Raw genomic sequence first — 22,499 nt, forward strand, 5'->3', positions numbered from 1 at the left:
GCCAAAAGGCCTGTTCCTGTGCTGTAATGTTCTATGGTTCTATGATAAAGATCTAGAAGATTATAAGGCTAGCAGGAAGGAACTACAGAATGAAATTAGAAGAGCCAGAAGCAGCCATGAAAAGGTCTTGGCAGACAGGATTAAGGAAAACCCCAAGGCATTCTGCAAGAATGTGGAGAGCAAGAGGATAAGACGTGAGAGAATAGGACCAATCAAATGTGACAGTGGAAAAGATGTGTATGGAACCAGAGGAGATAGCAGAGGTACTTAATGAATACGTTGCCTATTCACTATGGGAAAGGATCCTGGCAATTGCAGGGGAGACTTATAGTGGACTGAAAAGCTTGAGCATGTAGATATTAAGGAAGAGGATGTGCTCGAGCTTTTAGAAAGCATCAAGTTGGATAAGTCACCGGAACCAGATGAGAAGTACCCCAGGCTACTGTGGGAGGCGAGGAAGCAGATTGCTTAGCCTCTGGCAATGATTTTTGCATCATGAATGGGGACCAAGTCAAGTCAAGTTTTATTGTCATTTCAACCATAACTGCTGGTACAGTGCATAGTAAAAATGAGGCGTTTTTCAGGGCCATGGTGTTACATGACACAGTACAAAAAACTAGACTGAACTATGTAATAAAAAAAACAGAGAAAGCTACACTAGACTACATAAAGTGCACAAAAACAGTGCAGGCATTACAATAAATAATAAACAGGACAGTAGGGCAAGGTGTCAGTCCAGGTTTCGGGTATTGAGGAGTCTGATAGCTTGGGGGAAGAAACTGTTACACAGTATGGTCGTGAGAGCCCGAATGCTTTGGAGCCTTTTCCCAGACGACAGGAGGGAGAAGAGATTGTATGAGGGGTGCATGGGGTCCTTCATAATGCTGTTTCCTCTGCGGATGCAGCGTGTAGTGTAAATGTCCGTGATGGCGGGAAGAGAGACCCTGATGATCTTCTCAGCTGACCTCACTATCCACTGCAGGGTCTTGCAATCCAAAATGGTGCAATTTCCAAACCAGGCAGTGATGCAGCTGCTCAGGATGCTCTCAATACAACCCCTGTAGAATGTGATGAGGATGGGGGAGTGGGACATGGACTTTCCTCAGCCTTCCCAAAAAGTAGAGACGCTGCTGGGCTTTCTTTGCTATGGAGCTGGTGTTGAGGGACCAGGTGAGATTCTCCATCAGGTGAACACCAAGAAATTTGGTGCTCTTTAACGATCTCTACTGAGGAGCCGTCGATGTTCAGCAGGGAGTGGTCGATCCGTGCCCTCCTGAAGTCAACAACCATCTCTTTTGTTTTGTTCATCTTTAGAGGCAGGTTGTTGGCTCTGCACCAGTCCGTTAGCCACTGCACCTCCTCCCTGTAAGCTGACTCATCGTTCTTGCTGATGAGACCCACCAGTTGTGTCATTGGTGAACTTCATGATATGGTTTGAGCTGTGAGTTGCAGCACAGTCATGGGTCAGCAGAGTGAACAGCAGTGGACTGAGCACACAAACCTGGGGAGCCCCCGTGCTCAGTGTGATGATGTTGGAGATGCTGCTCCTGATCCGGACTGACTTAGGTCTCCCAGTCAGGAAGTCTAGGACCCAGTAGGCCTAGGACCAGAGAGGTTCTGGAGGATTGGAGGGTTGCGGATGTTGTTCCTTTATTCAAGAAAGGGAGTAGAGATAGCCCAGGAAATTACAGACCAGTGAGTCTTACTCCAGTGGTTGGTAAATTGATGGAGGAGATCCTGAGAGGCAGGATTTATGAACATCTGGAGAGGCATAATATGATTAGGAATAGTCAGCAAGGCTTTGTCAAAGGCAGGTCATGCTTTACAAGCCTGATTGAAGTTTCTGAGGATGTGACTAAACACATTGATGAAGGTAGAGTAGTAGATATAGTGTATACGGATTTCAGCAAAGTATATGACAAGGTACCCCATTGAAGGTTTATTGAGAAAGTAAGGAGGCATGGGATCCAAATGGACATTGCTTTGTGGATTCAGAACTGGCTTGCCCACAGAAGGCATACAGTGGTTGTAGTCAGGTCATGTTCTGCATGGAGGTCAGTGACCAGTGGTATGCCTCATTGATGTGTGCTGGGAACCCCTACTCTTCCTGATTTTTATAACCATATAACAACTACAGCACAGAAACAGGCCATCTTGGCCCTTCTTGTCTGTGCCGACACTTACACTCACCTAGTCCCACTGGCCCACACTCAGCCCATAACCCTCCATTCCTTTCCTGTCCATATACCTATCCAATTTTACTTTAAATGACAATACTGAACCTGCCTCTACCACTTCTACTGGAAGCTCATTCCACACAGCTACCACTCTCTGAGTAAAGAAATTCTCCCTCGTGTTACCCTTACTTTTGCCTCCTAACTCTCAAATCATGTCCTCTTGTTTGAATCTCCCCTACTCTCAATGGAAAAAGCCTATCCACGTCAACTCGATCTATCCCCCTCATTATTTTAAATACCTCTATCAAGTCCCCCCTCAACCTTCTACGTTCCAAAGAATGAAGATCTAACTTGTTCAACCTTTCCCTGTAACTTAGGTGCTGAAACCCAGGTAACATTCTAGTAAAATCTTATAAATGACCTGGATGAGGAAGTGGAGGGATGGGTTAGTAAATTCACTGATGACACAAAGGTTGGGGGTGTTATGGATAGTGTGGAGGGCTGTCAGAAGTTACAGTGGGAAATTGATAGGAAGGAATTAACCCTAAACCCTAATGCGAGGGCTTAGAAGTGGCAGATGGAGTTCAACCTGATGGCATGAACACTGATTTCTCCAACTTCTGTTAATCCCCCTCCTCCCCTTTTTACCCCATCCCTGATTTATTTATTTCCCCCTTTTTTCTTCTCTCTGCCCACCACTCTTTGCCTGTTCTCCATCTCCCTATGGTGCTCCCCTCCCCCTTTCTTTCTCCCTAGGCCTCCCATCCCATGATCCTTTCCCTTCTCCAGCTCTTAGCTTCACCCCACCCCCTCCTACTTTCAAATCTGTTACTATCTTTTCTTTCAGTTAGTCCTGACAAAGGGTCTCAGCCCAAAACATCGACAGCACTTCCTCCTATTGATGCTGCCTGGCCTGCTGCGTTCCACCAGCATTTTGTGTGTGTTGCTTGAATTTCCAGCATCTGCAGAGTTCCTCATGTCAACCCAGATAAGTTAGGTGGTTAATTTTGATAGGTCAAATATGATGGTAGAATATAGTATTAATAGTAAGACTCTTAGCAGTGTGGAGAATCAGAGGGATTTTGGGGTCCAAGTGCACAGGACACTCAAAGCTGCTGTGCAGGTTGACTCTGTGGTTAAGAAGGTATACGGTGCATTCATCTTCATCAATTGTGGGATTAAGTTTAAGAGCAGAGGTAATGTTGCAGCTCTATAGGACCCTAGTCAGACCCCACTTGGAGTACTGTAATCGGTTCTGGTCGCCTCAATGTAGGAAGGACGTGGAAACCATAGAAGGGGTGCAGAGGAATTTACAAGGATGTTGCCTGGGTTGGGGAACATGCCTTATGAGAATAGGTGGAGTGAATTTGGCCTTTTCTCCTTGAAGCGACAAAGGATGAGAGGTGACCTATAGAGGTGTACAAGATGATGAGAATCATTGATCATGTGGATAGTCAGAGGCTTTTCTCCATGGCTGACATGGCTAGCACGAGAATGCAGAGTTTTAAAATGCTTGGAAGTAGGTACAGAGGCGATGTCAGGAGTAAATTTTTTTACGCAGAGTGGTGAGTGTGTGGAAGGGCTGCCGGTGACGGTGGTGAAGGCAGATATGATAGGGTCTTTAAAGAGACTCCTGGGTAGGTACATGGAGCTCAGAAAAATTGAGGGCTATGGGTAACCCTAGGTAATTTCTAAGGTAAGGGCATGTTCAGCGCAGCTTTGTGGGCTGAAGGGCTCTAGATTTTCTAGGTTTCTAAAAGACATGAGTTTGCACAAGCAGACACGGTGAAGGAGAACCCTAAGGGGTTCTGCACGTATGAGCAAAAGGATGGGTTTAGAGGTGAGGGTGGGTCTGATTTTGATTGCTCTCTCTTGTATGTTCATTCCTTTCTCCATGGCGAAGAGGCTGTGAACTGATTCAGCTGCTCTGCGATTCTTTCCCACTGGTGTGTACACTGGGGACTAAGTCTTGACTTGGACCAACTTTGGCTGTTGGGAGTGGATCTGGTACTCAGTCTGGTTCGGAATGCTATTGCTCTATAACCATATAACAATTACAGCACTGAAACAGACCATCTCGGCCCTTCTAGTCTGTGCCGATGCTTACACTCACCTAGTCCCACTGGCCCACAATCAGCCCATAACCCTCCATTCCTTTCCTGTCCAAATACCTATCCAATTTTCCTTTAAATGACAATACCAAACCTGCTTCTACCACTTCTACTGGAAGCTCATTCCACACAGCTACCCCTCTCTGAGTAAAGAAATTCCTCCTCGTGTTACCCTTAAACTTTTGCCCCCTAACTCTCAAATCATGTCCTCTTGTTTGAATCTCCCCTACTCTCAATTTACTGTTTACACAATGTTTTTTTATTTTTTTAATTGGGTTTTTCCGAATTTCTTGCTTTGTGACTGCCAATAAGCAGACAAATTTCAAGGTGTATAACTTATACATTCTTTGAAAATAATTGTGGTTTGAGTCTTTGTGGACTCACTTCTGTGAACGTCAATACCGAATGCTATTTGCTTATTTTTATTGTTTACACAATCTTTTTTCTGCACATTGGATGTTCGATTGAGTTCCTTTTTTAAATGGGTTTCTTTGCTTTGTGACTCCCTGTAAGGAAACTAATCTCAAAGCTGTATATAGTATATACAGTTCAATAATCAAGGTGCTTTGACCTTTGGTAGACTGCTCTGGATTCCTGATTCCAGGGATAGCTGACTAATCTGATACACAATTGGCTTGATGGTAGAATGCAGATGGTGAAGTTGGAAGGTTAATTCTCTGACTGCAGACCCATAACCAGCGCTGTGCTGTGGAGATTGATGCAGAACACATTGTTGTTTGTTATCTATATCAATGATTCGGATGAGAATGTACAGGGCAAGGTTATTAAGTTTGAAGATGACACTGAAATAGGTGGTATCATGGAGAGTGAAATAGGTTATACAAATCACAGGGCAATCTTGATCAGCTGAATACATGGGCTGAGGAACGGCAAGTAGAGTTTACTTCAGACAAGTTTGGGATGTTGCATTTTGGAAAGCCAAGTTCAGGTTAGACTTTCATAGTGGACGGTAAGGCCCTGGGGAGTGTTGCAGGGCCAAGAAACCTTGGAGTGCACGTGCATGGCTGACCGATGCTGGAAAAAAGAGTAGTGAAAGTGGCTTTTGGCACACTCACCTGCTTTGAATATAGAGGTTTAGAGTTTATGGTGCAGATTTTTCCAGACACTAATGAAACCACATTTAGTTAATCATAAACAAAAGAGATTCTGCAGATGCTGGGAAATCCAGAGCAACACACACAAAATATTGCACATCAGTAGGTCAGGCAATATCTATGGAGAGGAATAAATGGTTGACACTTCAAAGCCGAGACCCTTCATCAGGACTGGAAAGGAAGGAGGGAGAAGCCATGAATAATCACTTTCCAAATGCTGCTACTCTGTCATTCATTGCTACACACCCTATCCCCACCTGTTTCTCTGCACCTCATCATATGTTCTTACCTTACCACTGTCCAGAGCCCCTATTTGTGCCCTGTGCTAACCCGTATCTGGCTTCTAACCCTGCTCTATTAAACATCCAATTGATGGTTCTCCATTCAGCTCTTGGACTTCAGAGGACAGTGGTGTATTCTAACAACACAGCAGTGTGATACACAGCCCTGAAGAAGCAGTGAAAATGACCCATACCATTGAAATTAGCAGGGAGTAGGGTGGTTAACTACTAGTGTCATTCATCTCGATGCAGAGATAAAATACATTTGTCACAAATTCAGAATATTACACTTCAGTCCCATTACAGGTAAACATCAGCAGAAGGATCTCCTTGTATATCCAGTGATCAGGGTGTAGAACTGAGTTTGATGAACAGTAACAATAAATGCAGAGTTCAAAACCAACAGTCACATTTGACCTTGCCTCTGGATGAAACAACTGTGATGATTAAACATCCTGAATGCATCTTATTTGAACATTTTCCACAGTATGAAATTGGTAGTGCGTGACAAGGTTGGATGACCAAGTGAATCTCTTCTTACATTTAGATCAGGTGAATGCCCTCTCTCCAGTGTGAACTCGCTGGTGTTTCAGTAGGTGGGATGACTGAGTGAATCTCTTGCCACATTCAATGCATGAGAATGGCCTCTCTCCAGTATGAACTGACTGGTGTGCCAATAGGTGAGATGATTGAATGAATGCTTTTCCACAAATGGAACAGGTGAAAGGCCGCTCTCCAGTGTGAACTCGCTGATGTTTCCTTAGACTGGATGAGTGTCTGAATTTCTTCCCACAGTCTAGGCAGGTGAACGGCTTCTCCCTAGTGTGAACTCGTTGATGTTCCTTCAGACGAGATGAAAGAATAAATCCCTCTCCACAATCTGAGCAGGTGAATGGGCACTCCCCAGTGTGAACTGACTGGTGTGCCAGTAAGTCAGATGATCCAATGAATCCTCTCCCACAAACTGAACAGGTGAACTGCCTCTCGCCAGAGTGGACTTTCTGGTGTCTCCGTAAACTGGATGACCAAGTAAAGCCCTTCCCACAATCTGAGCAAGTGAATGGTCTCTCTCCAGTGTGAATTCGCTGATGTGCTAGTAGGTTCGATAATTGAGTGAATCCCTTTCCACAGTCTGAGCAGGTAAATGACCACTCCCGAGTGTGAACTTCCCGGTGTCTGTGTAAACTGGATGACCGAGTAAACCCCTTCCCACAGTCTGAGCAGGTGAATGGTCTCTCCCCAGTGTGAAATGACTGACTCATGGGTATGTCTGCAGGTGGGCTGAGTGAGTGAATCTCTTCCCACACATGAAACAAGTGAATGGACTCTCACTGCTGTGAATTTTCTGACGTATCTTCAGGCTGGACAACTGACTGGATCTCGTCTCATACACTGAGCCTCTCCACACTGTGACTTCACTGGTGTGAATGTGGGTTGGCTGAGTGAGAAAATCCTTATTCACACTGAGAGAACAAGATATCAGACGTCATTAATCACATTAGGGTTAGGTACAAACAATGAGTTGCAAAACTAATCTCCAGTGAACCATTGCTGGTGTGTTCTCAGCTCCCCGGTTCCAATAGATTTCACTGTGTTAGAACAGAAAACTTCATTTCAGACACAAAACATGTTTCCCACTGGGATGAGACTATTCTTCATCTCCAAGGATCAACAACTGATATATTGATGTCACAAAGGAAATATCTGGTCACCCCTTAAATGTCTGGAGACATGTTGTTGTGTTTGGGATTCCTGTTCGTAAATTCTTTGTCATTTGAAACCTGTAAAAAGATTTACACAAGACATCAACGGGTGAATGACAATTATTCTGACTTCTGCGGTTGGGAAGATGTTGAGTCGATTAAGGATGTGGTTTCAGGGTACTTGGAGGTACATGATAAAATAAGCCAAAGTCAGCATGGTTTCCTCAACGGAAAATCTTTCCTGACAAATCTACTGGAATTCCTTGAAGAAATAACAAGCAGGTTAGACAAAGGAGAACAGGTTGATGTTGTGGACTTGGACATTCAGAAGGTGTTTGACAGGATGCTACATGAGGCTGCTTAAAAAGCAATGACCCCATAGCGTTACAGGAGAGATTCTTGCATGGTCAAAGCAGTGGTTGACTGTTAAGAGGCAAAGAGGCGGAATAAAGGGAGCCTTTTCTGGCTGCCTGAGAGCGACCAGTGCTGTTTCAAAGGGGTCTGTGTTGATGCTAATTCTTCTTATGTTATATATGTCAATGATTTGGATGATGGAATTGATGGCTTTGCTGCAAAGTTTGCAGATGATCTGAAGACAGGTGAGGACCAGGTAGTTTTGAGGAAGTGGAGGAATTACAAAACGACTTACAAATCAGGAAAATGGGCAAAGAAGTGGGAGACGAAATACAGTGTCAGGAAGTATATGGTCATGCACTTAGGTAGAAGAAATGAAAGGGTTAACTTTTCTCTAAATGGAGAGAAGCACAAAAATCTGAGGCGCAAAGGGATTTGGGAATCCTTGTGCAGAATCCCAAAAGGTTAATTCACAGGGTGAGTCCATGGTGAGAAAAGCAACTGTGATGTTAGCATTCACTTCAAAAGGCCTAGACTATGCACTGGTGACACCTGATTAAGTACAGGTTTCTCCCACAATCCGAAGGCAGAGCGTTCCTATGAAACCGTTTGTAATCTGAAATGTCTTAAAGCAAAGAAGCAATTACCATTAATTTATATGGGAAAATTTTTGAGCGTTCCCAGACCCAAGAAAATAACCTACCAAATCAAAGCAAATAACACATAAAACCTAAAATAACACTAACATATAGTAAAAGCAGGAATGATATGATAAATTTACACCCTATATAAAGTAGAAATATTGTAGGTACAGTGTAGTTTCACTTATCAAACTCCGGAAAGCAGCAAGCCAAAATCGATTTGGAGAAAAAAAATCAGCACGTACATCTATGTGCAAACATCTGCCCGCACAAGGCTACACGGTCATTGTAGTCTTTCTTGGGATAAACACACATATAAAACAGCGTCTTTTTTTTGTAAAAGCGAAAATCCTCTTTGGTTAGCGAAAACAGGTACTAATGTAAGTCTTTTGTAACAGCGAGTTGTCGTAAAGTGAACATTCGAAAAGCGGGGGCCCCTGTATTGTGAGCAGCTTGAAGCCCCTCATCTTAGAAAGGATATGCTGAAACTGGAGAGGGTTCAAGAGAGGTTCATGAAATAATTCCAGGATTGAATGACGTTATATGAAGTATTTGATGGCTCTGGGACTTTATTTACTTAAATTCAGAAGAGGGGTGACCTACTTGAAACCTATTGAATAGTGAAAGGCCTTGATAGAGTGGTGTAGAGAGGAATTTTCCTGTGATGGTGGTGTCAAAGACCAGAGTACACAGCCTCAGAATTGAGGAAACTCCTTTTAGAATGGAGATGAGGTAGAAGCTTTTTTAGCCAGAGTGTGGTGAATCTGTGGAATTCATTGCCACATACAGCACTAGAGGCCAAGTCTTTATGTATATTTAAGGAAGAGGTTGATAGATCCTTGATTGGTCAGGGGATGAAAGGATACAGGGGGGAAGGCAGGAGACTGGGGCTGAGAGGAACAATGGTTCAGCAATGAAGAAATGGTGGAGCAGACTCAATGGAACAAATGACCTAATTCTTCTCCTTTATCTTGTGATCCTTTACCTTCTAACTGGGCACAGATCAGGCATCCAGTCTCATCATCAAATTCTCTGACCATCTTCCTGTCTGCATTTGAATGGGCCAGTTCTGCCTGTCACCAATCTGTGACTTGGCTCAGTTTGACTTTCTTGTTTAATATTATTTCAAGTTCTGGTCATGTCCCCGAGCACTAAAAAGAGCACAAAACTGAACATGGAGACACGCCCCCTTCAGGTGATTGACAGTGGTGAACCCAATGATGGCAATGTTAATGAACATGAAAGGAAGGGCAGTGTCTCTCTCATTGGAGTGTAGCATATTTATGATGTAAAATCTACAGGTCACTTATAACCCAGGACAAAGGTGTTTGATATCATTTTGTACCCAGAGAGAATGGTACAAAACATGTTCTCACTGGTAGAAAGGTCCAAAGTTCAAAGTAAATTTTATTATCAAAGTATATGTACACCACTGTATACAACTTCGAGATTAATTTTCTTTTTCTGCAGGCATACTGTGCAAATCTATAGAAATGAGGCATTGGCATGAATTTTTTTTGCATTTGCACACATGAGCTGGGGCCAAGACAGAGTTGTTTACCAGAAGGAGAAATCAACATTCATGTCATCTGTATGGAGGGTACCCAGATGGAATACAGGTGTTCTTCCTCCACCCTGAGGCTGGCTTCATCTTACCATAAGAGGAAGCCATGGATCAATGAGTTGGAATTAAAATGTCTAGCCACCAGGAAGCCCTGATTGTGGAAGATGATGCTAAGGCACTCGATAAAACTGCCCCCTAATTAACGAAGACTCCCTCAGGGTGGAAGAGAAACACCTTATGTTCGGTCTGAGTATCCCCCAACCTGATGAACTGAACTGCAATACAGCAGCCTTGTCTACTTGAATCCAGAGCCCCAAGGAAAACTTCCTCTTTGTTTGAATCACTGTTTCCTTCAACCCTATAAAGAACTATAAAGACTCTGGCTTTTACAACACAAAATCTATTGCAATGAAAGCATTTCACTTTGCTTGCTGGACAGAGCCTTTGAAAAGGAATGGAGTCTTGTCACACCTCCTGCAGTCAGTCATTTTACCTGTTCTTTGCCTTATTTGTTTGAGCTGAGTTCTACTGTCGCCTCTTTCTATCGTCTTTCAGAGGTGCTCCCAGGGTGATGTCAATAAAAGCCCTTCAGTGATGTCAGGCACATGTGTTTCAGAGGTGCTCCCAGGGTGATGTCAATAAAAGCCCTTCAGTGATGTCAGGCACATGTGATGGTGCCCAATGCCCAACTGCAGACCAAGAAACTTGCTGCCTTTAATACTCGGGCAGTGTCCAAATCTGTAAGTATAAATGGTCTTACCATCTTGTAGTAATCTGGAGCTTGTCAAGTATGTTAATTATTTGGAGGAGAATGTAGGTTGAACAATTGGTGAAATTGAGCATGACACCAAAACTGGTGTGTGGTGCAAGTGAGAGTTACCTAAGGTTACAATGGGATGGAGATCACCTGAAAAATTGGGTCAAACAACAGCAGGTGGAAGTCAACTGCACAAGTAAAAAATGATAGATTTTGAGAAGTTAAACCAGATCACAACATGCAGGGCTGATGGGAAGTTGTAATACAGAGAGGCCACTCCGTTGTCCTGCTTGCAGAGCGTGGGGTCTCTGGACCTGGTATGTATGGATTTCAACAGAGGCAGATGTCAGCAACACGGCGAATGTCTTAGTCATCATGGATCACTACATCAGATATGCTTAGGCTTTCCTTACCAAGGATCAGAGGGTGTCCATGGTGGCCAAAGTGTTACGGGAGAAGTATTTCATTTATTATGGTTTCACCAGGCAGATCAGGGATGGGATTTCAAGAGTAGACTCAAACTTAAGACTATGCCTTATCATCCACAGGGTGATCCGCAGCCCGAGAGGTTTTATCGAAACTTGCTAGACATGCTTGAAACCCTGGAAATCACCAAGAACAAGCGGATTCAACATATTGGACATCTGGTCCACTGCTACAACTGTACACGAAATGAAGTCAGCAGGTACTCGCCATATTACCTGATGTTTGGGCGCGAGGCGAGGTTGCCTATCAACCTCTGTTTTGGGACTGGCGAGGAAGACCTACCACTGAAGACTTATCTTAAGTATGTGTCTGGCAGAGGTTGCGGCTGCCTAGCAGAATCAAGGAAAGAAGAGGAGGTATTATCACAAAGTTAGGTTCTCCCAACCTATGCCGCGAGACCGAGTCCTCAAAGAATCTGGGGCTACCTCGGAAGCATAAGTTGACTGATTGCTGGGCAGCTGCGCCCTATGTAGTGGAGAGTCAGATGCCAAACCTACCAGCTTTCCAAGTGAAACCAGAGGATGGGAATGGGCCTGTCAAGATTCTCATCGGAACTACCTTCTGCCTCTGGGACAAGGGGTGCAGAGCCTACACCTACGGCAATATGGGGCGACTGAAGGACCAACAGCAGAGAGATTAGACCAGCCCCCACTCCTGAATAGGATACTGAGGTGGAGGATGAGGAAATGGGGGTGTGGTATATGCTGCCTTTTGCTACTCCCCAATGACTGAGGAAGTAATTCCCGAAAATTCTCACGCGAATCAGGTGAAATTGGGGGTGGGGGGGCTATCTATGGACCAACCAGGTTTCAGTGGGATGCTGCAAGGCGTGAAGCGGGGCTCAGCCAAGTGACAGAGGGGTCTGAGTTGCAGGAGGGCACCAGTGATAGACCAGGGAAGGCCTTGCCAGGAAGACCAGAAGTATCCCAAGGAGTGTCTGAACCTTGTTATGGAGGATGAACAGTTCTGATGGACAATGGGGTGCAGAGTTGCCCATATCCCCCCCCCCCCCCCCGGGAGAATCACAAGCCATTACTGTTGCTATGCTGCTTATGAGAGAGAGAGAGATGAAAAGAAAACATACCAGAACATCTGCTACAGATAAGAGAGGGGAGAGAGACTTGTTGATTCACCGTATTATGACTTCTGAGAGGTTATTTATCTTATACCATTCTGTTCATTAACATTCCTCAGTGGACAGCCGGAGTGGGCTGGTTTGATGGACACAGTCGTTCAAAATTGATTGATAGCTGAGAGCCCGTGAGTAGGGATAAAAGTCAGGTCTGGAGAGACACCCTTCAGACACACCAGGAGACACACTAGTGGACACTGATTGAGTGTTGGAACCCATGGGAAGGTGTGGGGCTTTGGAGACTGAACCAGGAGGTCGGTCAGTAAAACTCACAGTGTTACAGCAGGGCCGGTGGGGACTTGTGTGTGTGGCCACCCATGCCAGAGTGACAAGTCCACCACAGAAGAACGGTCTAGCTGAAGGACAGAGGGGTCATAACTGAATGGCCACAACGACCCGACAGATCAAGAACGCAAAGGAAGGTTTGACTGCTGTAGCTGTTACTTCTCGCTCGCTCTCTCCAACAACACAACAACCAATATCTACCTCAGCACGCATGAACTGAACTTTATACTTTTCTATGACAATTCATTTACCCCTAGACATTGATAGAGCTTGTTTATTATTGCTTATTATTATTCCTACACTTTTCCGTTTATTATTGCTGTTACGAAGGATGAACAGCTCTAATGGGCAGAAGGGTGCAAGGTTACCCATGTCCCTCTCCCCTGGGAGAATTACAAACCATTACTGTTGCCAGGCTGTTAATGAGAGAGAAAGAGATGGAACAAAACATACTGGGACTGGAACATTTGCTTCAGACAAGGGTGAGATAACACCGGAGGAGAGAGACCATACTATGACTCCTGTAAGACTCACAGCTCTGGATAGGGCTGTTTACTTGGTACTATTCTGTTCATTAAAATTCCTCAGTGGACAGCCGGAGTGGGCTGGTTTGATGGGCTAAGCCATTCAAAACTGATTGACACCTGAGACCCCGTGAGTAGGGATAAAAGTGAGGTCTGGGGAGACACCCCTCAGACACACCAGGAGACACACTAGTGAGCACTGTTTAAGTGTTGGAACCCACGAGAAAAGTGTGGGGCATCGGAGACCACACGAAGGATCGGTCAATTTTAACTCACAGTGTTTACAGCGAGGCCAGTGGGGGCTCGTGTGTGTGTCCACCCTTTCCTGGGTGACGAGTCCACCATAGAAGAACGGTCTAGCTAAAGGACAGAGGGGTCATACCTGAATGGCCACAACAACACATTGACGGATCAAGAAAGTAAAGGAAGGTTTGCAAGACAATAGCTGTTACTGTTTGCTCGCTCTCTCTCTCTCTCTCCCCCTCCAATGGTTACAACAAAAGAACCAACTACTACCTCAGCCTACATGAACAGAACTGAACTTTATACTTTCCCATGATAATTCTTTATCCCCTAGACAACGATAGAGCTTATTTATTATTGATTATTATTATACCCATACTTCTGGGTTTAGTATTGCTAAAATGAAGTATCTGTATATTTGCATTGTTGATATTGATTTGTATATTTTACTAATAAACACTGTTTTGAAAATAGTACCAGACTCCAATGGACACTTCTATCTTTGCTGGGAAGACACCCAGTTACGGGGTACGTAACATTGCTAACTTGTGTTATCTATAAATTTGCATGATTGGTATTGATCTGCTTGTTTTACTAATAAACACTTTTGAATATAGTACCACCGGACTCCAACGGATTCTTCTTTCTCTGCTGGTTAGACACCCAGTTACGGGGTACGTAACAACCTGAAGTAGATAAAGGGGTAAGGAGGTCTTAAAGAATCAGGAGACCACCAGATAGGCTGGCTTATTTAGCACCAGGGGAAGAGAGTGTAGCACCAATCACCATGGGGAGCTATGTCACGCCTTTCACACCTGGGTTGGATCTTGTGCATTGTATGAAGGGTTGGTGAATTATCTCAGTCATGAGGACATGACTAAATTTGGTTTGGGGAGAGTGTAACATGCTGGGAAAGGTTTCACACCAATGTAATGGTGTTTCCGTAAAAGCAGTGTTTGGGTTATGGTTAGAGATAATGGGTGCTTTGGAATGTGAGCCGTCCAATGACGGGAGGGTGCTTTTGTGTCGTGTGTCTGACACCAGGGTGATAATAGACAATAGACTACAGGTGCAGAAGTAGACCATTCGGCCCCTCAAGTCTGCACCGCCATTCTGAGTTCATGGCTGATCATCCACTATCAATACCCAGTCCCTGCCTTGACCCCATATCCCTTGATTCCCCTATCCATCAGATACCTATCTAGCTCCTTCTTGAAAGCATCCAGAGAATTGGCCTCCACCGTCTTCTGAGGCAGTGCGTTCCACACGTCCACAACTCTCTGGGAGAAGAAGTTTTTCCTCAACTCTGTTTTAAATAACTGACCTCTTATTCTCAATCCATGCCCTCTGGTACTGGACTCTCCCAACATCTGGAACATATTTCCTGCCTCAATCCTATCAAATCCTTTAATTATCTTAAACATTTCAATCAGATCCCCTCTCAATCTCCTCAGTTCCAGTGTGTACAAGCCCAATCTCTCCAATCTCTCTGCATAAGACAGCCCTGCCATCCCAGGAATCAACCTAGTGAATCTACGCTGCACTTCCTCAATTGCCAGAATGTCCTTCCTTAAACCTGGAGACCAAAACTGTACACAATATTCCAGGTGTGGTCTCACCAGGGCCCTGTACAAATGCAAAAGGACATCCTTGCTCTTGTACTCAATTCCCCTTGTAATAAAGGCCAACATTCCATTTGCCCTCTTCACTGCCTGTTGCACTTGCTCATTCACCTTCATTGACTGATGAACTAGGACTCCTAGGTCTCTTTGCATTTTTACCTTACCTAACTCTACACCGTTCAGACAATACTCTGCCCTCTTGTTCCTGCTTCCAAAATAGATAACTTCACATTTATTCACATTGAATGACATCTGCCAAGTATCTGCCCACTCACCCAGCCTATCCAAGTCTCCCTGTATTCTCCTAACGTCCTCTTTGCATGTCACACTGCCACCCAGTTTAGTATCGTCAGCAAACTTACTGATATAGTTTTCAATGCCCTCATCTAAATCGTTGACATAAATCGTAAAGAGCTGTGGTCCCAATACAGAGCCCTGTGGTACCCCACTAGTCACCTCCAGCCAGTCCGAGAAACACCCATTCACTACTACCCTTTGCTTTCTATCTGCCAACCAGTTTTCTAACCATGTTGAAACCCTGCCCCCAATGCCATGAGCTCTGATTTTACTCACCAATCTCCTACATGGCACCTTATCGAATGCCTTCTGAAAATCTAGGTAAACTACATCCACTGGCTTACCCTCGTCTAACATCCTTGTTACACCCTCAAAAAACTCCAACAGATTAGTCAAGCATGATTTGCCCTTGGTAAATCCATGCTGGCTCGGCCTAATCCTATTGCTGCCATCAAGATGTGCCACTATTTCGTCCTTAATAATGGACTCAAGCATCTTCCCCACGACTGACGTTAGGCTAACAGGGTGATAGTTCTCCATTTTCTCCTTCCCTCCCTTCTTGAAAAGTGGGATAACATTAGCCACTCTCCAATCTTCAGGAACTGATCCTGAATCTAAGGAACATTGGAAAATGATTACCAATGCATCTGCAATTTCCTGAGCCACCTCTTTTAGAACCCTCGGATGCAGACCATCTGGACCCGGGGATTTATTAGTCTTCAGTCCTATCAGTCTACTCATCACAGTTTCTTTCCTAATGTCAATCTGTTTCAATTCCTCTGATATCTTATGACCCTGGCCCATCCATACATCTGGGAGATTGCTTGTGTCCTCCCTGGTGAAGACAGATCTAAAGTACGCATTAAATTCTGTTGCCATTTCCCTGTTTCCCATAACAATTTCTCCCAATTCATTCTTCAAGGGGCCAACATTGTTCTTAACTATCTTCTTTCTCTTCACATAGCTAAAAAAGCTTTTGCTATCCCCTTTTATATTCCTGGCTAGACTGAGCTCATACCTGAGTTTTTCTCTCCGTATTGCTTTTTTAGTTAAGATCTGCTGTTCCTTAAAACTTTCCCAATCATCTGTATTCCCACTCATCTTAGCCCTGTCATACTTCCTTTTCTTTAATGCTATACAATCTCTGACTTCCTTTGTCAACCACTGTGTCCCCTTCCCCCTCTTTGAATCCTTCCTTCTCATTGGAATGAACTGCTTTTGCATCTTTTGTATTATGCCCAAGAATATCTGCCACTGCTGAACCACTGTCTTTCCTGCCAGGGCATCCGCCCATTTAACTTTGGCCAGCTCTTCCCTCATGGCTCCGTAGTCTCCTTTACTTAATTGCAACACTGACACCTCTGATCTGCCCTTATCCCTCTCAAATTGTAGATAAAAACTTATCATGTTATGATCACTACTTCCTAATGGCTCCTTTACTTTAAGATCACTTACCTGTTCATTACACATCACCAAGTCCAAAATAGCCTCGTTGGCTCAAGCACAAGCTGTTCCAAAAATACATCCCTTAGACACTCCACAAACTCCCTATCCTGAGGTCCAGCACCTACCTGATTCTCCCAGTTCACCTGCATGTTGAAATCTCCCATAACGACTGCATTACCTTTAGCACATGCCAATGTTAACTCCCTAATCAACTTGTACCCAATATCCACGCTACTGTTTGGGGGCCTGTACACAACACCCATTAGGGTCTTTTTACCCTTACTGTTCCTCAGCTCAATCCACACAGACTCTACTTCCCCGTTCCTAAGTCACCCCTTGCTAAGGACTGAATCTCATTTCTCACCAACAGGGCCACCCCACCCCCTCTTACTATATTTCTGTCTCTACGATAGCACGTATACCCTGGTACATTCAATTCCCAGGCCTGATCCCCTTGCAGCCATGTCTCCGTTATCCCAACAATATCGTAGTTCCCCATTTTCATCTGAGCTTCAAGCTCATCTGTCTTATTTCTGACACTACACACATTCAAGTATAGAATTCTTAGCCCATTCCTCCTCTCTTTGCTTAAAACACTGTCTATTGTACCTAACCCAGCTCCTTGAACTTCCATCGGGCTAATTGCACCTTGAATTTTGATGACCTTCTCAAGATCACCCAAACCTTCTACACATTTAACCCCATGCTCTTTCTGACCAACCCTCTGTACATGTAACTTTTCCAACACATGTTCTGTCTCACCTTTCTCCTTTATACAATTAATATTTGGGAAATGTGTATTCCCCACCTGTCCCTTATCCTTCATCATATCATCTTCTCTCATATTCTGGATCCCTGCCCCCTGCACATCTAGTTTAAACCCCCCCACCCCCGAGCAGCACTGGCAAACATTCCTGCAAGAATGTTAGTACCCCTCCAGTTCAGATGTAGACTGTCCCTTCGAAACAGATCCCAACGTCCCTGGAACAAAGACCAATTATCCAAAAACCTGAACCCTTCCTTCCTGCACCATGCTCTCAGCCTCGTATTAATGTGCGTAATCATTCTATTCTTCGCCTCACTCACACGTGGCACAGGTAGCAATCCCGAGATTGTCACCCTGGAGGTCCTGCCTTTCAGCTTCACTCCTAACTCCCTGAACTCTCTAAACAGGACCCCCTCACTCACCTTACCTACATCGTTGGTCCCTACATGGACCACTACATCTGGGTTCATGCCCTCGTTCTCAAGAATAGCCTGCACCCGATCTGAGATGTCCTGGACCCTGGCACCAGGGAGGCAACATACATCCGAGACTCCCGATCTGCCCCACAAAATCTCCTATCTGCCCCCCGACTATAGAATCCCCTAAAACTATCGCTCTCTTCTCTTCCCTCCTCCCCTTCCTAGTTTAGGGTTCAACCTCTATGCCAGAGGCAGGACCACTGCAACTCATTCCTGGTAGGTCATCCCCATCAACATTATCCAGTACGGTATACTTATTGTTAATGGGAATGGCCGCAGGGGTGCTCTGCTCTCTCTGCCTGCTCCCCCTGCCTTTCTGGACCGTCACCCATCTGCCTGCTTCTTGGATTTTTGGTGTGACTACCTCCTGATAACTCCTATCTATCTCCCGAATGATCCGTAGTTCATCCAACTCCCTAACTTGGGCTGATAGGAGCTGCAGCTGGACGCACCTTTTGCAGGTGTGGTCATCAGGAACAACTGTGTTGACCCTGACTTCCCACATACTGCATACAGAGCACACCACTGCTCTGACTGTCTCCCCCATACCTGAACTGGATTGATAGAATAAGTCTAAAAAGCACCTAGCGACCTTACCTTCTTCCCCTCAGCGAGCAATCACACAGGCTTACCGAAGTCCCCTTACGCTGAAGCCCACTTAGCCAAAGCCCAGGACTCTGCTTCCACGGACTCCGCGATCTGGCTCTTTTTGTTCCACAGGGAGATTAGGCATCGATCATCAAAGATTCTCAGCACCTAGGTCATTGCCTTTTGAAGGTACAAGTGCCTCTGGTCTCCCACCACCAGATTCAATAACAGTTATCTCTCGACCATCTGGCCCTTGAACAAAAATGGGTAACTAAATTTATCTATTGAAATGTTCCCACAACTAATGATCTCACTTTAAAGACTCTTTATCACGTTATTTTATATTCTCTTTATTTATTGTGATTTATTTATGGTTGCATTTCAACTACTTGTTGTCTTCCATATTCTTGCTCTTTCATTAATCTTGTTTATAGGTAGTATTCTGTAGATTTGCTGAGTTATCCCGCAGAAAAAAAAAGAATCAAGATGTGGTGACATGCATGTACTGATAAAAAATTTTACTTTGAACTTTTGCCTCTCTGTTCCGAGTGCTTGTTTTTTAGATTTAGATAGCTGGAGCTCGGCAGTGTCTGAGAGACCCATCTGCTTTCATTCCCTATCCCTGCAAATCCAAACACACCTTTTCGACGAGAGGAAAAAAAGGCTGCAGGTGTGAACCATGGCTGCCTCATTACCCAGAAACCTCAAGGAACAAGAGACCCATCCACCCGCAACGCCTCAACTATACGCATGCGCCATAGAAAGGGCGCGAATAACTTCAAGCTTCCCGGGGCCCGGGTACGGATAGTGTGGCTTACAGAGAGGGAAGGAACCGGGACTGTTCCAGGGTGCGGAGCCATCGTGTGTCAGGATATCACAGCAAAATTATCTCCCAGTTGCTGTTCAAATACCGGTGCTTATGATTCCCCGCCCTAAGCCCCGCTCCTACCTTCCGCCGATTCTTCGAGCCTTTTGTCCACTGAGCGCATGCGCAATTTCCCAGAACTGCCCGCGACTTCGACGCAAGCGCATTTGATCGGCTGGGCTCCGACCGCGAATTTTGGAAGCCGGAAATCCAAAGCGATTCACAAAACATGCAGCAGCTGTGTGGTAAACGATAAACAGACGGCGCTTCGGGCCGAGGCTCTTCTTCAGGACTGAGAAGGAAAGGGGAAGATACCGGAATAAAAAAGGTGGGGGAGGAGAAAGAGGCTAGCTGTAAGGTGAGACGTGAAGTCAGGTGGGTGGGAAAGGTCAAGAGTTGGAGAAGGAAGAATCTGATAGGAGAGTGGACCGTAGGAGAGAGGGAAGGAGGAGTGTACCCTGGGTAGTAATAGCCAGGTAAGAAAAGCTCAGAGTGGGGAATAGTGGGAGCGGGGAGTTTCTCTACTGGAAGGGGAAATCGATATTCATGCCAGCAAGTTGGAAGCTACGCAAATGGAATATAAGGTATTGCTTTTCTACCATGACAGTGCCCTCTTGGTACAAGTGGAGGCCGTGGAATGGCAGGTCAGAACGAAAATGGGAATTGGAATATAAATACGTGGCCAGCAGGAATTCCTGTTTGTAAAAAATAGTGCAGAGATGCTTAATGAAGCCCGCCTCCAATTGATGAGGCCACCCATTTAATCATAGAACATAGAAACAGGCCTTTTGGCCCTTCTTGGTTGTGCCGAACCATTTTTCTGCCTAGTCCCACTGACATGCACCTGGACCATATCCCTCCATACACCTCTCATCCATGTACCCATCCAGGTTTTTCTTAAATGTTAAAAGTGAGCCCGCATTTACCACTTCCTCTGGCAGCTCATTCCACACACCCACCACTCTGTGTGAAGAAGCACCCCTTAATATACCCTTTAAACTTTTCACCCTTAACCCATGTCCTCTTTTTTTTTTCTCCCCTAGCCTCAGTGGGAAAAGCATGTTTGCATTCATTCTGTCTATACCCATCATAATTTTATATACTATCAAATACCCCCATTCTTTCTCACAGCTACCTAGACTATTCCTCCTCTCACCCTGTCTCCTGCAAAAATGCTACTCCTTACACTCAATTCCTCCACCTCTGCCGCATCTGCTCTCAAGATGAGGCCTTTCATTCTAGAACAAAGGAGGTGTCTTCTTTTTTTAAAGAAAGGGGCTTCCCTTCATCCACTATCAACTCTGCCCTCCATCGCGTCTCCCGTATTTCATGCTTCTCTGCCCTCACCCCAGCCCACCAGGGATAGAGTCCCCCTGGTCCTCACCTATCACCCTACCAGCCTACAGATCCAACGTATAATGCTCTGTAACTTCTGCCACCTTCTACAGGATCCCACCACCAGACACATCTTCCCCTCCCCCCACTCTCTGCTTTCCGCAGGGATCGCTCCCTATGCGACTCCCTTGTCCATTCACCCCCCCCCCCCCATCCCTCCCCACCGACCTCCTTCCAGGCACTTATCCCTGCAAACGGAAGAAGTGCTACACCTGCCCCCACAATTCTTCCCTCACCACCATCCTGGGCCCCAGACAGTCCTTTCAGGTGAGGCGCCACTTCACCTGCGAGTCAACTGGGGTGATATACTGTCTCCGGTGCTCCCGATGTGGCCATTTATACATTGGGGAGACCCGCCGCAGACTGGGAGACCGTTTTGCCGAACACCGGCGCTCAGTCCTCCAGCAGTGGCGGGATCTCCCTGTGGCCACACACTTCAATTCCCAGACCACTCCCACTCTGACATGTCTGTCCATGGCCTCCTCTACCGTCAAGATGAGGCCACATGCAGGTTGATGGAGCAATACCTTATCTCCTGCCTAGGTAGCCTCCCACCTGCCGGCATGAACATTGAACTCACAGACCTCTGTTGATACCCCTGCCCCCCCCTTACCCCATCTCTATCTATAATTTTAGTCTGGTTCTCTTTCTCTCTCTTTTTCCCCCCTCACTATAATCTTTCCCCAGCCCTACCTTTCTTTCTCTTTTATTTCCCATAATTCTCCACCTTCCCCCTAGTCCATTTCCCTTCAGCCTATCACTTCCCAGCTCTCTACTTCATCCCTCCCCCACTTCTTATACCCCCTCGACCATCCCATGTTACTTCACTCCTTATGAAGGGTTTCGGCCCGAAACGTCGTCACTACCTCCTCTCATTGATGCTATCTGGCCTGCTGAGTTCTGCCAGCATTGTGTTTTTATTTACCCCCCCCCATTCTTCTATGCTCCAGGGAATAAAGTCAACCTATTCAACCTTTCTCTGTAACTCAGTTTCTCAAGTCCCAGCAACATCCTTGTAAACCTTCTCTGCACTCTTTCAACCTTATTAATATCCTTCCTGTAATTCAGTGACCAAAACTGCACACAATACTCCAAATTCAACCTGACCAATGCCTTGTACAACCTCACCATAACATTCTACCTCTTATACTCAATACTTTGATTTATAAAGGCCAATGTACCAAAAGCTCTCTTTACTACCCTATCTACCTGTGATGCCACTTTTAGGGAATTTTGTACACCCTATCCTCGTTATATGCAGGGGATATGTTCCTTGCAGTCGACGCATAATGTGAAATCGCATAATGTAAATAATTGTTTAAATGGAGAAAATAGGGATACATTCCAGAGGGCTTCCTAAATGTTTTATCTGTAATTTATTCACATTTTCATACCAATATGACACAAAAGCAGTACCACAAGGCAACATTTATATTATATTTCATCAATTTAAGGTAATATTCAATGTAATAAATCATAGAAAGTTAACATACTAGGGTGTACAGTACTCACCAACAGAGGCAGGTGTGTTCGCTCTGGGAGATGAGTGGTTGTTGTGGTGTCGGGCAGCTTTACATGGATAAGGTGGACATCAAGCACAGCAAGGGGTGAAGGAAGACTCAAAGAATGGCAGCAGGGGATGAAACTACTTTGAAAAAAGTGGTGGAC

General features: G+C 45.1%; 1 protein-coding gene across 2 annotated transcripts; it reads right to left on the reverse strand.

Annotated features, from left to right (window-relative positions):
* Nucleotides 1-506: 506 nt before the first annotated feature.
* Nucleotides 507-19,551, reverse strand: LOC132400042 (zinc finger protein 623-like). Of its 2 annotated transcripts, XM_059981129.1 has the most exons (4): nt 18,581-18,796; nt 11,405-11,518; nt 11,117-11,305; nt 507-7,465 (listed from the first exon to the last, which is right to left on the reverse strand). In XM_059981129.1, exon 4 carries the CDS (start codon nt 6,944-6,946, stop codon nt 6,233-6,235), a length of 714 nt encoding a protein of 237 aa, XP_059837112.1. In that variant the 5' UTR covers nt 6,947-7,465; nt 11,117-11,305; nt 11,405-11,518; nt 18,581-18,796; the 3' UTR covers nt 507-6,232. The 2 variants fall into 2 exon arrangements, with proteins under 2 accessions (XP_059837112.1, XP_059837113.1); XM_059981130.1 differs by lacking the exons at nt 11,117-11,305; nt 11,405-11,518; nt 18,581-18,796 and adding an exon at nt 19,521-19,551.
* Between the last annotated feature and the right edge of the window lie 2,948 nt (nt 19,552-22,499).

The sequence above is a fragment of the Hypanus sabinus genome, chromosome 9, assembly GCF_030144855.1.
Source record: "Hypanus sabinus isolate sHypSab1 chromosome 9, sHypSab1.hap1, whole genome shotgun sequence".
In the NCBI taxonomy this organism is placed as follows: Eukaryota; Metazoa; Chordata; class Chondrichthyes; order Myliobatiformes; family Dasyatidae; genus Hypanus; species Hypanus sabinus.

What these genes read in the sequence shown, in the direction of transcription:
- LOC132400042 (XM_059981130.1), bottom strand. Translation starts at nt 6,946, where the DNA reads ATGAGTCAGTCATTTCACACTGGGGAGAGACCATTCACCTGCTCAGAC.